This window comes from Pleurodeles waltl, chromosome 1_2 (assembly GCF_031143425.1).
Source record: "Pleurodeles waltl isolate 20211129_DDA chromosome 1_2, aPleWal1.hap1.20221129, whole genome shotgun sequence".
NCBI lineage: Eukaryota > Metazoa > Chordata > Amphibia > Caudata > Salamandridae > Pleurodeles > Pleurodeles waltl.
The window spans coordinates 882,157,762-882,171,594 of NC_090437.1; the positions used below are offsets into that span (position 1 = coordinate 882,157,762).

The 13,833-nt window shown below is 40.0% G+C and overlaps 1 protein-coding gene across 1 annotated transcript in view; it reads left to right on the top strand.

Moving 5' to 3' along the window:
* Nucleotides 1–13,833, top strand: part of TRAPPC11 (trafficking protein particle complex subunit 11) — a 550,973-nt gene that overhangs the window by 252,512 nt on the left and 284,628 nt on the right. The window contains exon 23 of the mRNA XM_069199334.1: nucleotides 8,233–8,352. Coding sequence (XP_069055435.1) covers nucleotides 8,233–8,352 — 120 coding nt within the window. The remainder of the gene's footprint in view (nucleotides 1–8,232; nucleotides 8,353–13,833) is intronic.

Consider the following 13,833-nt stretch of genomic DNA (forward strand, 5'->3'; position numbering starts at 1 on the left):
TCCTTGGCATGGTTACCACCTAACTTTTTGCCTTTTCTGATGATAAGTTATGATTTGAAAGTGTGCTAGGACCCTGCTAACCAGGCCCCAGCACCAGTGTTCTTTCCCTAAACTGTACCTTTGACTCCACAATTGGCACAACCCGGGCACTCAGGTTAGTCCCTTGTAACTGGTACCCCTGGTACCAAGGGCCCTGATGCCAGGGAAGGTCTCTAAGGGCTGGAGCATGTCTTATGCCACCCTAGGAGCCCCTCACTCAGCACATGCACTCTGCCTCACAGCTTGGGTGTGCTGGTGGGGAGAAAATGACTAAGTCAACATGGCACTCCCCTCAGAGTGCCATGCCAACCTCACACTGCCTGTGACATAGATAAGTCACCCCTCTAGCAGGCCTTACAGCCCTAAGGCAGGGTGCACTGTACCACAGGTGAGGGCGTATGTGCATGTGCACTATGCTCCTACGGTGTCTAAGCAAAACCTGGGACATTGTAAGTGCAGGGTAGCTATAAGAGTATATGGTCTGGGAGTTTGTCAAACACGAACCTCCACAGTTCCATAATGGCTACACTGAAAACTGGGAAGTTTGGTATCAAACTTCTCAGCACAATAAATGCACACTGATGCCAGTGTGCAATTTATTGTAAAATACACCCAGAGGGCATCTTAGAGATGCCCCCTGTAAACATAACCGACTTCTAGTGTAGGCTGACCAGTTCCTGCCAGCCTGTCACACACCAGACATGTTGCTGGCCACATGGGGAGAGTGCCTTTGTCACTCTGTGGCCAGGAACAAAGCCTGTACTGGGCGGAGGTGCTTCTCACCTCCCCCTGCAGGAACTGTAACACCTGGTGGTGAGCCTCAAAGGCTCACCCCTTTTGTTACAGCACCCCAGGGCATCCCAGCTAGTAGAGATGCCCGCCCCTCCGGCCACTGGGGCACCAAGAACCCAGGAAATCAGATTCCTGCAACCTGAAGAAAGAAGGACTGCTGACCTACAAGCCTGCAGAGAAGGAGGAAGACGACAACTGATTTGGCTCCAGCCCTACCGGCCTGTCTCCATCCAACTTCAAAAACCTGCTCCAGCGACGCATCCGACAGGGACTGGCGACCTCTGAAGCCTCAGAGGACTGCCCTGGACTACAGGACCGAGAAACTCCAGTGAACAGCGGAGTTCAAAACCAGCTACTTCTTTGCAACAAAGAAGCAACTTCCAAAGACTTCATGTTTCCCGCCGGAAGCGTGAGACTCTAAACTCTGCACCTGACTCCCCCGGCTCGACCTGCAGAAAACAACACCTCTGGGAGGACTCCCCGGCGACTGCGAGCCCGTGAGTAACCAGAGACGACCCCCCTGAGCCCCTCACAACAACACCTGCAGAGAGAATCCAGGAGCTCCGCCTGACCCCGACTGCCTGTAACAAGGGACCCAACGCCTGGAACCAACAGTGCATCCGCAGCCCCCACGACCTGAAGGAACTGAACTTCAGTGCAAGAGCGACCCCCAGATGACCCTCTGCCTAGCCCAGGTGGTGGCTGTCCCGAGAGCACCCCCCTTTGCAAGTACTTAACTGCTGGCAGACTGGAACCGGAGCACCCATGTTCTCCATAGGCGCCTATGTGTTTTGGGCATCTCTTTGACCTCTGCACCTGACTGGCCCTGAGCTGCTAGTGTGGTAACTTTGGGGTTGCCTTGAGCCCCTAACGGTGGGCTGCCTATGCCTCAAACTTGAGACTTGTAAGTGTTTTACTTACCTTCAAAACTAACCTTTACTTACCTCCCCCAGGAACTGTTGATTTTTGCACTGTGTCCACTTTGAAAATAGCTTATTGCCATTTTTACAAAGACTGTATGTGATATTGCTTTCATTCAAAGTTCCTAAAGTATCTAAGTGAAGTACCTTACATTTAAAGTATTAACTGTAAATCTTGAACCTGTGGTTCTTAAAACAAACTAAGAAAATATATTTTTCAATATAAAAACCTATTGGCCTGGAGTAAGTCTTTGAGTGTGTGTTCCTCATTTATTGCCTGTGTGTGTGTACAACAAATGCTTAACACTACCCTCTGATAAGCCTACTGCTCGACCACACTACCACAAAATAGAGCATTAGAATTATCTACTTTTGCCACTATCTTACCTCTAAGGGGAACCCTTGGACTCTGTGCACACTATTTCTTACTTTGAAATAGTATCTACAGAGCCAACTTCCTCCACCAGGTATTTGAAGATGTGTGGAGCCCAGAGTATGTCTGGAGGGTGGGAGGTGGGGCAATTAGAGCTGCTGACTACCGGGTACGCATGTCTTACTACGGTTGTCCCGAAGGCCTGAGTACAGGCTGAAGTCATCAAGAAGTTGCATCACCTGAGGGATATCTCTCTTGCCACCTCAAAGATAAATACGGATTGTAAGGTGAAGGTTTAAGATGAAATTCGGATCCAAGGTCATTGACCGGACATTAAAGTGTATCAATCCAAAGCAGATATGTCTGCAGTGTATGGTACTGATGAACTTCAGGCTCTTTGGTTTGTCTTTGGTTTACCATTTTCTACCCAAATCAATTGGTCTATCACCCTTGTCCATCCTTTCTGCCCAGAGTAGTTTCTGTGTTTCACATGGGCCAGCCTATTAATCTCTTGTCTTTTTTTCCCCCCAAGCCAGTACCCAACCAAAGAGGAGGTAGGTCTTCATAGGGTGGATCTCAGGCTCCAGGTAACAAGGGAACCAGAGCATCGTCTGAGACCTTGGGTAGGCTTATGCTTAAAGAACAGTTCTTCCAAGATAATAGGTATCCTAATCAATGTACCAATGCATCAAATGGTCAATTTATTAAAATCTAAGTTAAAAATCTGATTCACATGTGTGACAATACGTGATCGAGAGTGTGTATCATATTGAATCCATAGAACTAGTCAATGTTTCGGTCCTTTAGACAGCTAGAAGGATCAATATTAGGACTCTAGGTGTACGTAAGCCAAAGAAACAGAGAGGAAATATAGTTTTAGGTAGAGAAGGCCGTGCTTTGGAATTCAGTTGTATACAATGAGTGGAAACTCACTGAGCACTAATCGAATGTTGCTGAAGGCAGCAATAGGCTCACTTCAGCTTCACCTGTAGATTCAGAATACACAAGACAACATCCGAAATGGGAAGAAAAAAATAGGAGGTGTGGTACATAGTAAATGGGATTACAGTAAATCTCGAGAGTCTCAAATTTACCTGTGCAATGATTGCATGGACTTCTCATTTAGGGCAGTCCTTCCTTCATTTCTGTTTCCCAGGAGAAGCAACCATATTTTGGATGAATGATGATCCTTCTTTCTATCTGTCTAAAGGATCAAACGTTGACTAGTTCTAAAGACCCAATTTGATTGTACATAAGAATATGATGGACTTTGTTGTTCTTACTTGATCATGTATTGTCACACATGTGTATCACTTGTATGAGAGCACCAAGCATTTTTCTCACAACTCAGCCACTGCATTGTCACAGTGTTTTTAATGTTTTTATATAGACAGTTGAATAAATAGATAATTTGATATATTTATACATTGATTGCAATAGTTGTGATCTTGAGACCACTGTTCTTTACGCAGATGCTGGATCTCAGGCACCGCATGCAACTAGGTAGAGTTTATGGCCAACTCTTTGTGGGCTTAGCTGGGCAAGCTGGTGACCGAAAACACACCAACATCGGTCTGGTGCTTCTTACCACTTAGTCATCAGTGCCTTGGCTCAGTTATCCTCAATCTGACTGTTAGGATGGACACCCATTGCTCTAAACATAGACCTTTAACATGTGGAGCGCTACAAGGCTCAATTCTTATCTCCACTTTGTTTAATCTTTGTTTCCCCTCTGGAAAAACTGATTTGGAACTGTGGGCTATCATTAATGTCATATGCAGACAGTACACAGATAGTGGTATTGATTACTGGTGAATTTTCTTCCACCAAAAACATTTGTAATTGTATGCAAGAGGCTAGGAAATGGTTGTGCACTAAAATTAAACTATGAAAAAATAAATTATGTTGTTATGTCCCTTTATCCATTACTAAGTCCACAAATTGGTGGCCAGTGGATGTGGGAGTAGCACCTTGACCGTCCCCCAAAGCAATAAAGCTGGGAGTTATAATAGTCTCTTAACTGAGTACAAATAAGCAGGTTTCTCAAGTAGCAGTGACGTGCTTTCTTCATCTAAAATTGTTTTTTTTAAAAAGCACTCCCATTACTACCTGAGGAAACCCACAAACCGATAATCCAAGCATTGGTGCTATCACAGTTGGACTGCTGTAACATCATATACCTATGACTGCCACTAGAAAGACTTCAACAAGTTCAGAATTGAGCTTCTAAGTTAATAACCAGGAGGAAAAATATGATTCAGCATGTCCCGCTATGAAAGAGCTACACTGACTATCAATAAGGCTTTTGAAACTCTTAAAACTGCCCATTTTACTCGCTGAGCTTTCTAGGAAACTTGCCCAGTTAGATTCTTATAAAAATTAAAAAAGTATGCCTGATGAGATTAGGAATTTTGATATGGAAAGGAAAGGTGGCAGTGCCTTTTCTGTTCTAGCACCAAATGTGTGAAATAGTCTTCCTGTTGAGCTCAAAGATGAAACAAATCGTAAGTTCCATAAGCTTTTAGAGACAAATCTGTTTCAAAAGATATAACTTATCTTGCATTTTAATCATTTATTCTGTGAGCGCCAGGACACCCTTGTTTCAGGGTATACAGTCACCACAGCATTTCACACCCTGGTGCTCTCATCAGGAGGAATATGCTGTAAGCACGAGAACATTAGCTTTAATGCATCACAAATCACTGTACGAAGGGAACTCAAATGAGGGGAGGGTGCCACTAATTGGCAATAAATTAACAAACTGATGCATAGTGTGTTTCAGTCCACAAACTATGATAAGTTGGGATTTAGCCCTCATGGAAAGATTGTTATTATTGAGGATTCATGTCATCCATCAAAGGATTGCCATGTATAGATTAAGAATTATAAATGAATATGCATGGTTCAAAATCATGCACATACTTGAATATTGATTGCTGAAGCAGCCAGATTGCTTATCAAATGACAGTGCACTTTGGGATTAGCTATTATTTGATGATTTTAATGTTCCAGGATAGAAAACACGTCAACACTGCACTTTCAAGATGGATTAAGTTACGTTTCTTTCTAGTTAAACAGGACTACAGAAAGGAACTTTTCTCCTTTGACAGACTTAGTATGGAGTCATATTCCCCACGTACACCTATATTTCAGGACTTTCACTAGGTCCACTTCCACAATATAATACACACTGGACATAATGCATCATTTGTTCCTTCCCATTTAGCAAGTAGGTAATGAATCTTGACCTTATTGTGGAGTACATCACATCGCCAACCAGTATTTACCTTTCTCAGAAAGTACTTACATACTCCTTCTATATCAGAAAACTGATAAAACTCTCTTATTGCCCACTATCTTGGCTATTATTGACTATAAACATTAATTTAAAATGTAATACATTTGCCCTACCATACAGTGGCACCTTGCCAAAAGTTTCAATATACGAGTAGCTAATGGCATGCAGTAGAGTTTGCGATATACACACAGTGTGAATAAGCTGTCAACCATGAATAACAATTTAATCTTTCTCATAAATTGCTAGTCGTTATACTGAATTTAATTGAATTTGACTATCTCTTTTCCTTTCATTTCGGCGAGCTCAAACAAACAAGATCCTATGACACACCTATGTAACTAGATCTATCTTTCTGACTGGAACATTATTCCTCCTGAGAAATCTTTTTGCTCTTTATCATTATAAATGTTTTCTTAAGACTACAGTATAGTTTTTCCTTAGTCAAATTCTATAATTTCTCCCTATTGCTTCCGATACAGTTACTAGCTCCACATCAATAATTACATCAAAAGTACAGCTTGAACATAATAGGCAGTTATATATCCAGTTTTATTTTGGCACATTGAATTTGTGATGGGTGTTCTAGACACTACGAGTCACAATCCTTTCCCATTTATACATTTTCAGTTCTCCATCTTTTCGAAACTGCACCACCACCAAATCATCTATCGGACTCTGGAATCTCATTTTTAATAGTCAGTATTTCAGCATTCCAACATTTCTCTAATTCTGGTGCCTTATTGTATGTTCTTCAAATTGTTATAGTTTTTCATAAGTGCTTCATCTATACATGACTTTGAATTTTAAATGATGACATCTGTTCTTTCAGCATTCACAAGGTCCTGTGGCCGAAACATGCATTGGCAGTTTTTGCGATGAGTCTATGTTTTGCACTGTAATATTATTAAACCAGACTGCTTTTTTCTATGAAACTATGTTGTGGACTGTAATATCATAAACTCGACCATTCGAAGAACATAGCACACTACCCCCCTTTTTGTCTAAACTTATCCGCAGCTTCATGAATTAAACTTGTATGCGTGCCCTCGTCAAATTATTCACAATTAAGGAATGACTGTTGTTACAGCCACTCAAAGTACACCTGTTAGTAGAAAGACATATTGAAGGAAGAGCACCATTCTTTTTTTTCCAAATAAATAGTGTTTGTTAATATATTGTATTACTTTGTGCTTACTCTGGACTCGTCTTTGGATGTGCAACTGTATCCCATTAGCTACGATTGTTGTAATTGGTACGTACCTACTGGTTTCTGATTCCCTAATTGCAGTTTGTAATTTATCACGGAGTATGAATTGAAATTTTTTTAATTTATCCATCAAGCCTTTCATTCTGTTGAATGCATTTTATTGATGTGATTGGTTTGAACATTTAATGTAATACGATTTGGATCACTGTATTAAGGAGCTGATTTTTTTTATCACTAATACATCTTAATTCAACTTTTGGTATAACTTTTGAACCCTTGGGAGTATTTTCTTCATATTTCATTTCTGTTTCTTGGCAGAGTTGACTTTTTACTTAAACTTTTGGACATTAGCATAATTAATTTCTTCTTGTATTTTTGTATTGTTTAGTGTCTACTAGGTGTGTGATATTTGTATATGTGTGTGATATTTGTATGTATGTGTGTGATATTTGAATACCATAGTCTTAGCCACACTCTTACCGTGGTCTCACGTGAAGCAAGCCTTGGCTGTCTGCTGTGCTGTCTATGGTACATAAAGATCACACCACTGACACCAGCTTTCCCTTGTTTCCTGTCAGGTGGGAGGTTAGTAACAACTTGTAACAGGACAGTGATCTCTCTATGCCCCATATCCTGACGGGCCAAGTAATTTAATGTACACTTGTCACTCTTCAGAGTCCATTAAATTACAATTGCAAAACGTATTGATCCTAAAATGTGGTAACGTTAATTAACAAAGTTTGAATTACTATGTCTAAAAAGGCCAAGTGATGAAAGAAGGAATCGGTGGCTAGGGAACAGGAGAGGTATATGCAACCGGTATTACTACAGTGAGCGTGGACAGAGGGGGAGCGGTTATACTAGAAGATGGCATGTTTAATGGAAGCCATGTTGAAGCATGTAATGAACAAAGCTAGAGCTTTAACAGCTGATAGTTGGAATTGAAAAGGGAGCCTGAAGACTTTCAATTGAATGATAATATTGAAACAAAGTTGCATATTGTAGGGCGCTAGGCAGCAAACTTACATGCTTGATCATGTGATTTTTAAAGAAGACAGAATTGATGGAGAGTGGAGGAAGAGAAGAATGCAAGTTATTTAATAGTACTGTTTAAATGAGCAGGTAGTCTCCAATGACTACAGCTGAATCAGTGTAGAGGAAAACTTTCTGACACAGTGAAATCCAAAGGTCATTTGGCTGTGGCAAGTAGGATTATAAGGAGAGGGTGACTCAAGAAATGTATACAGAGAAATAATTGGATGTGACTGATAAAAGGTAGGTGAGAATATCCAAGGCATTGGTTAGGAACAATGTTAAAATGTCACATGTAATGAGATGAAATAAAAAACACAAATGTTTTCAAGAAAAAAAACTGTTTAGACATTAGAATATCTTTTCTTTCTGAAGGGATATGGAGAAAAATGAGTGGTGGTTAGGTTTCTATCGCAAATAGAAGGCATGTATATTAGATAATAGTAAAATGACAATAGCAAACTGTTAATGAGAATCCTGATGATACTGCTTGGCACATAGCTAAAGAGACTTAGCAATTTTCATGTTTTACCACATAAATCAACTAAATTGCATTTCTTTATTCTTACAGGTAGAAAAAATACTATATATTCGCTGTGAAACTGTGGGGTCAAGAGTTTTTCTGGTCTATGTTTCATACCTCATAAATGCAAGTGTTGAGGAGAGGGATATTATTTGCAAGTGCCACAAGGTGAGTTGTGAATATGTGTAGATTTGAAGTTTCTAATTTACCCATGTAAATGTTTTAGAATTCTCCAGTGTTCATAAAACACTTCACTCCATTTAAGGTGAAATTACTTATCTTTCCTTGTTTCTCCCATGGTCACTTATAACATGTTTGCCTTTCTTCATTAATTTTAAGTGTTTATTTCTTGACTTTTCTAAATTCATTACAGGAATTGCATTACACGTTTGTTCAAAGTGCTTTTCAAAGCATCTATCATATTGAAAATGGTCTATGGTTTGTATGTTATCAACATTTAATTGAGAATAAAATCTCAGTGTACAATTCCTTGTACAAACATAAGCTGCCTCTGCCACCAGGATTATTAACGCCTTGTTTTTAATGCAAAATGTGTTGTTTTGCAACTTCATTTTGCTGATTCTCTATTTTTCAACCAGCCAGCATTGAGGCCGTATAAGATTGGTTTTAAGCAAGCTAAAAACTCTTGGACGCCTTTATTTTGTCCAGCTCTAGTATTATCTTGCAGAGAGCCCTTCAGACATCCTGGCACCTAGGTGACGTAATGACTTTGGATATCCTGTCAACCCAAATCCAGAATCAGCTGGCCATGTTGTATTATTGCTTAGCATTGGTTTAACAACAGACCTGATAAGGATCCTAACAATAAAAAAATTTGGACAGATAAGTTGGCACAAGGTCTGCTTGGAACTATGCCTCGATTTTTATCAACAACTTTCCTTTGACCAACATTGTTGGCTTCAGCTTAGTAGTTCATCAGAGTTTAACAGCTTTTCTATTGGTTGGGAGAGTGGATTATATAGCCGAGGAGAGATGTGTTTTTTTTTTTTTGCAATTTGCCATTTTGTATTTAATGTCCTGGGGCAATTGATTATTTTTTACTGGAGTAATGTGACTTTAAAACTATCTGATAGAGACATCTAGCTGCAAATTCCTTACTTTAGAATTTTCCCCAGATGCGAGCCTGGGTCTCCAAACATTTTCACCATAGCACCTCTGCGCATCGGAAGAGGACATCACGTGACTCTCATGTTGACCTTGTCCACCGGACGTGATGTCAGCAGGGTCCATATACTCTCCTCGCCGGCGTCAGTTCCTTCTTTTCTGCCCTTGCAATGTGGATTCAGTAACTGTTACTCGTACCGTTTGCGGCCCACCTTGACGTTTTCGTCATCTGGGACAGTGTGGCTTTTTCATCTCTTTGAAGTTCAAACCATGTTATGGACGACAAGTGACGGCTACAGGCCCCCACTGGATTTGTATTTGGTGCTTGGGCAAGCACCATGAGGCGCAGAGTGCAACTCCTGTCATCAACTTCGGCCATTGGTGTGTCAACAAGTTGTATTGACATGGCACGGAGCAGGGACTTGTTAGCAGCTCAAATCTTGTGAATCCGACAGCACACCACTTCCAATACACTTTAACAGGAAAGGATTTACAATTGCCTCTCTTGATAATTTGGATTTTGAAGACAACTCTTCGTTGTCGGGAACATCCAGCACACATGATACTACCATGGTGCTTTTTTAAGACTGAACCAGTGAAGTAGCTGGTAGAAAACAAGCTGTGGCAGCTGTAGGCATAAACAAACGAAGCTGCAAACTCATAACCCAACTGCCTCGCCCACGTGTGCAAAATCACTACAAGCCATCAACACGTCCCAGTCTACCAGAAATTTCAAAGTGACTGAGAACATGGATCTTCTTCTGCCTGATGCTGCGGTCTGTAAAACTGATTTAATTGAATTAATAATATTGATTATTTGATGCAGACAGAAGGTTGAAGAAAAGCCAGTTCCTCTGTGGGTTAGAATTCATGCTCTGATCTCCCAGAATACCTTCCTACTGAAGAAGGTTAGGTTTTTACCAAGTAATACCATCTCCAGTCAGAAACTACACAACACTGTACACAGCTCTAAACAATTTCCAAAATATGCGCGCTTTGCTTGAAGACCAGCCTAGTCTGTAAATTTACTGTGATGAAGGTGTTTTCCGAGTTGTAGCTGACATTTTTATGAGCAATCCCATAGAAAGAAGGGCATTTTCCACATGACAAACGTTGTTTTGCAGTGTGCAGAAAGTTATCTCAGTTCATATGGCATAGACAATGCACTTATTGAGGCTGAAATCTTCAGAAGTAAAACTGTCCAGTCAGTATTGAGCAGACCTCATTATGTTAGTTTTTTACAAGGTAGTCACATTATATCTGAGGCTATAGAAACATTGCATTGGAATGCTTTCTGGAACAAGGATAACAAATTAGGTTTTTCTTATCTTATCTCCGAAGTGAACAAGGCACAGGTTGCACTTCATTCAAAAGACGTAATGCAAAGCCAGGCAATGTTCAATACACTCAGTTAAAAATCAGAAAAACTGAAAACCAAGTTTATAGAGTTTGTCAAAGAATGTGAAGAAAAATCAGAACTTTGGAAGTACTGGGGAAATGTTTTACATATGATAGCTCTGGTGAAAAACTTGGTAGATGCTGATCGGGAAGGTGACTGGGAGCTGTAGTGAAGACTGTGGAGTCACTGATTACCGTGTTTCCTGAATTCAATTGCATAAAACACCTGAGATATGGTTCCTAGTATTTGGAAAGAGTGAAGAAGCTAGAGGTGGAAAAACTATACCTCTACAGAAAATTCATCAAAAGATATTTGGTGGTGAAAGACAGAGAGGGAAGGTTCAGTGTTGTGTATTCAGATATGAAACTGGAACAGACGGTCCAGAGATCAAAGAAAAGCTCCAGTTGTTGGTCAGGCGTGTAAAAGTGAATATGTTGCTTAATGGCAGCTAGTTTACAATGAAGTCCTTTCTATTTGCAATGTTTTCAGAGATCATAAATTCAAAATTAATGGACCACTGTGAGACTGTTCCTCACAATTAACTTATGGGAAATAGAGAACAGTGTTTTAATTAACATGTTGACAGCCTTCTTCATTTTATGCAGCAGCAAATAAACCCCTTTGAAATGACTGCGCCTGTACAAATACACAACTTTGTGACCAAACAATATGTGCATAATGATATAAAGATGTCTGCTAGATGGCCTGGAACATGGCTCGAAACTATGCGCATAACTGAAGCAGGAGAGATTTGCATTGAAAGAAAAAAAGCTGTTTGACATAATCAATAAGCCTAAACTTCCATGCTTTAATTGCCATGGTAAGAGTTTCGTCCAACCAGCCACTACAAAACAGGTTACAAAAAAAAAATCTTTTGCAAGCACATAGAAAGATGGATGTAGCAAAAGTAAGGGGTACATTTATCAATTATATTCTGTTGCATGATCTTCTTCCAACAAACCCATTATTTGATGGAGATGCTGCAACCAAACCAGTGAAGCACAAACACGTACAGGAGCTTGGAAAAAAACTTTCACCTGAAGAATTTAAATTCGAAAAGGTGTCCTCATTGAAAACCGCTTTTGTTATAGACTATATGTGACAATTGTGAATTGTCACAATTTCTTCCATGCAAAACATCAGAGAGGTCTTCACATTCTTTGACACACTCTAGGAACTTGGTTTTCAGGTTGTCTTGAACTATCTGTCAAACAATGTGAGAGAATCAGACGAATGTCTACAGGTGGAACAATTGACCTTGCCTGCATCACAAACTACACCTATACCTGTGCACCTTGATAAATTCTGGTCATCAACATTGAATAAGATGAACGTGGGGATGTTAATTTGCCAAAACATTGCTGATGCTTCAGTGAACACTGAATTTCCAATTATTGTAAGTGGAATGATTGTCATTGAGGAGTTGGCGCCTGTAGAGAGAGATTCAAACGGTACGGGCCATATTGTTCAAGAACTTAACAGCAAATTTGAAGAAACTGACCTTTGTGTTCTGCTACATGTTGAGTGGGATGTTCAGAATGGTTCCAATCGAGTTATTGTACTGTCGAATGACACAGATATTATTGTGCTACTTAGATTTGTTGCAATGTTCATAAGTCAGGGATTATCAGAGTTATGGATACGTTATGGAACAGGTGAGAAAATACACTTAACCCTACTTCATAGTCTGAACAACAACAAGCTTGACCCAGAGATGCCCAGTGTTCTTATCAAGGTATGACACTATGAGCAAAATTGGAACAAAGCCTGAAGTTTTAACTGCTGAACCTGTAAAGTTTCTAAAATGGTTTGCTGAGACAGAAGGAGTTCTGACTGTCACACATTTAAGGATCTTCGGTACAGTGAGTTAAAGCGATCAGTCCTCTAAATGACTTTCCACCAATGTTATACTCTGTGCATGGACACATTAAAAGAGCGTTCTACTTGATCAGAAGATTTGTGAATGTTTTGGATCATGCATATGTAGAGAAAGATCTGTGTGAATTTGGTTGGGAAGATATTGATGGGGTGCCAAAACCACGAAAGTTTTAAAGCCTGTACCCACAGAACTTACAGGTACTTGCAAAACCTGTGCTACAAAAAGATGTCCACGTGGAAATGCTCTTCTCAAATGTTCAACATTCTGCAAATGTACCATGAATGATTGCCGAAATAAATAAATAAAGTGGACTATGAAAATGTGTCTACAACAGGAGTGCTAAGCATTTTTTTTCATATTCAGATCATAAACCTTGTTTGGTGTATACATAAAAGAATTAAAAAAACATTATTGTTTCATTTCTATATATATCTCTTCTTCCTCTATTATAGCTGCCAATTTAGAAAATGGCAGAAGGGTTGCTCAACCCCCATGACCTGTTTTGACACCAAAAGGAAGTATATAAGTCAAATGGTTCTTGAAATATTACATCATCACTGCAACGCATCTACCATTTTCAAAAATATTGTTCATAAAAATTTGTCCCGGGATGTTTACCCATGCTAAATTACACAAATCAAAAATGAAAATCTGTGGACAACAATTTTTTTATGGCGTTATACCAAGGGCCCAAGATTATAAGGACCCTCCCATCCTCCCCGCTCTGCAAACTGAATCCTGTTTGGTTTTAGAAGATTTTGTTATGGAAATCAACAACTTGAATTAAGAATTTGGTGATTATTTGAAACAGGGGTGTCTTTTTTTGCTAGCACACTGTTTCAATAGGCAGTTTCTATATGTGGCGCCACGTTTGAGTGTGGAAAATAATCACAGAAGAAACTGATGGCGTATCGGCAAGGGAGTTATATTGACTCCGCTGATGTCAAATCCGGTGGAAGATGTCGATACAGAGTCACGCGATGCCCTGTTCTGACATGCAGATGTGCTAGGGGGAAAACGTTTCTGGATCCAGGCTCACGCCTGGGGAAGTTTCTAAAGTAAATAATCTGAGGCTAGATCCTGTCTCTACCAGATAATGCATTACAGAAGGTAAGTCATTTGTTCTTTAGTTACTCTTTTCTAATAAATACCATTTTGTCTGCAAAACCTGTCTCTTTGGCTGTAGATTACGACCCTGTAAACATACTTAATGTTCCTGGGGTGTACAGTGTAAGGAAATGCCTCC